The sequence below is a fragment of the Solanum verrucosum genome, unplaced genomic scaffold, assembly GCF_900185275.1.
Source record: "Solanum verrucosum unplaced genomic scaffold, falcon-dt-bn FXZP01000047.1, whole genome shotgun sequence".
Classification (NCBI taxonomy): Eukaryota; Viridiplantae; Streptophyta; class Magnoliopsida; order Solanales; family Solanaceae; genus Solanum; species Solanum verrucosum.
In genome coordinates, this window is record NW_026020155.1 from 131,552 (window position 1) to 134,234 (window position 2,683).

At 37.8% G+C, this 2,683-nt stretch overlaps 1 protein-coding gene across 1 annotated transcript; it reads left to right on the forward strand.

The window, feature by feature from the left end:
• The first annotated feature begins 213 nt into the window (after positions 1-213).
• On the forward strand, positions 214-2,440 carry LOC125828223 (uncharacterized). Its single transcript, XM_049507538.1, has one exon. The coding sequence runs from the start codon at positions 385-387 to the stop codon at positions 2,284-2,286; it is 1,902 nt and encodes a 633-aa protein (XP_049363495.1). The 5' UTR covers positions 214-384; the 3' UTR covers positions 2,287-2,440.
• The last annotated feature ends 243 nt before the right edge of the window (positions 2,441-2,683 follow it).

Sequence of the window (2,683 nt, forward strand, 5' to 3'; positions counted from 1 at the left end):
AATATTGAATGACATATATTTTTTCTTTTTTTAATTTGAAAAAGCTGAGTCAACTTTAGCATATATTGCAAGCAAAGACTAGAATGGGTATGAAAAGCCCAAAAAGTAACAACTTTTCTTTATTGAATAGGGAGAAAAGGTCAAATACAGTAGCTCAAAGAAATTTATAGGAGTAATAATCAAAGGTCCCACATCCAGCAACCTGGCCCAAAACGCGCTTAAGGACAATGATTATATGTCATTTTCTTGAAAACTAAGCATATCATTATTTAAACGTGATAGCTGACTTGATAAACAGCAACAACCAAACAAACACAAAGAAATAGTTGAATGAATATAATTCAACAAACTGTTTAAACGAAAAAACAGTCCACAAAGGGCTTAATGGAGGCTGAGAAAGTAACAGGCATTCATGGTTGTTGCCCCAATCCTCTCCTTATACTTCTTGAGCCTCAAAACCATCAGCCACTTCCTAAGCCCAAAAGCACAACCGCAGCTTGCCGGCACACCTTTGCAACCACAACAACTTCCTCTTTTTTCCCAAATACTCATTTCACTAACCATGAATCCCTTCCTTCATATCAAGAATCATATGATCAGTTCCTCAAAGCTTATCCTAAGTATTCCGAATCTCACCAAGTCGACAAGATTCGGAATCAAGAATACTATCATCTGTCAGTTTCTAACCATGTGTGCCTGGATTACATTGGCATTGGTCTCTTCTCTTACTCACAGGTTCAATCACAGGTTTCTGCGGTTGTCCCGCTGACATCCTCTTCTTCTTCTCCGTCATCTCATGAATGTAGTGAGTATCCTTTCTTTGACATATCTTGCAAGTCTGTTGATCTCAAATCCGAGCTATTACATGGCGGTGATGGATCACAATTGGAATCCTGTATCAAGAAAAACATCATGAATTTTCTTAACATGTCTACAAATGAATATTCCATGGTTTTTACTGCTAATAGATCATCAGCCTTTAAGCTTATAGCCGAATCTTACCCTTTCAAAACTAGTAGAAAGCTTCTTACAGTTTATGATCATGAGAGTGAAGCATTGGAGACTATGGTCAATACATCAGAGAAAAGAGGGGCTAATATAATGTCAGCAGAATTCAAATGGCCACGGCTAAGAATTAACTCCGCGAAACTCAGGAAACTGATTATAAGGAAGAAAAAGCAAAAGAAATCAAGGGGACTATTTGTGTTCCCCCTTCAGTCAAGAGTGACCGGAGCAAGTTACTCTTATCAGTGGATGAGTTTGGCGCAGGAAAATGGTTGGCATGTTTTGCTTGATGCATGTGCATTGGGACCAAAGGACATGAATAGCTTTGGACTTTCCTTAATCCATCCTGACTTCCTTATTTGCTCTTTCTATAAGGTTTTTGGTGAAAATCCTACAGGGTTTGGATGCCTCCTTGTCAAGAAATCAGTTGTATCGATGTTGGAAGCTTCGGTCAGTACAGGCATTGTAAGTCTTGTTCCACCAACACAACTCTTAAATTCACTAGATTCATCAGGCAGTGGCACGGAGCTTGAACAAAAAAACAATTTTGTTACAAAACTGGATGAGCTGCATATATCTGGCTCTAATTCAGCTCACAATTCTGCTAAATCCACACACAACAATGAATCTGGAAAAGATGCTCCAAAGGATAAGAGCAAAGAGGAATTAGATCAATCCATTAGTACACTAGGCGACAACACTAAGCTGGAAGAAAAGAGAAGCATAGAGATTCAATGCAGATGCTTGGATCATGTGGATTCGCTCGGACTGATGCAAATTGGTAACAGAAGAAGGTATCTAGTCAATTGGCTTATTAGTGCACTCCTGAAACTTAAGCATCCAAATAGATTGGATCATTTTCCTCTGGTCAAAATCTATGGACCAAAGATAAAATTTGACAGGGGAACTGCTATGGCGTTTAATCTGTTCGACTGGAAAGGAGAAAGGGTGGAACAAATTCTCATACAGAAGCTTGCTGATCGGAACAATATTTCTCTCAGCCATGGGTTTCTGTCACATTTGTGGTTTCCAGACAAGTATGAGGAAGAGAAGCAGAGGACTATAGAAGGAAAAAAGTGTGACGAAAAAGATGCACAGAACAAAAAATCTAAAAAAACTGACTTTGGGATATCAGTAGTTACCATTGCCCTTAGCTTTCTGGCCAACTTTGAAGATGTTTACCGGCTTTGGACATTCATAGCTCAGTTTCTTGATGCAGACTTTGTGGAGAAAGAACGGTGGAGATACAGCTCTCTGTATCAGAAAACGATTGAAGTTTAACATAGCAGTTTTTTGTCAGCAATTCTGTTGCTGCAAAAGACTTTCAAGTGTGATACTTCTTTCTTGTCAATGTAAAAGGAAACAAATACTGGATTTTTGTCCAGAAAATGTATGAGAGTCCAAACATTTGGATGGAAAGGCACATTTTTTTTCACCTTGCTTTGATTGGATAAACCTATATATTGTGAATGACAAGATAAAAAGCTATAAATAAGAAACGTTGTAGGATTTAGTTGCATTTAAGAAATTTATACTCCACAAAAATCCATTCTCTATAAACAACATGGTTAACAACAAGTCATGATTTTCACGAAGAAAAATTGGTGCTGTATTTTCAACAAATGAATGCAAAACGTAATAACATTTAGCAATCTCCTAACATATTTACACCACAGTC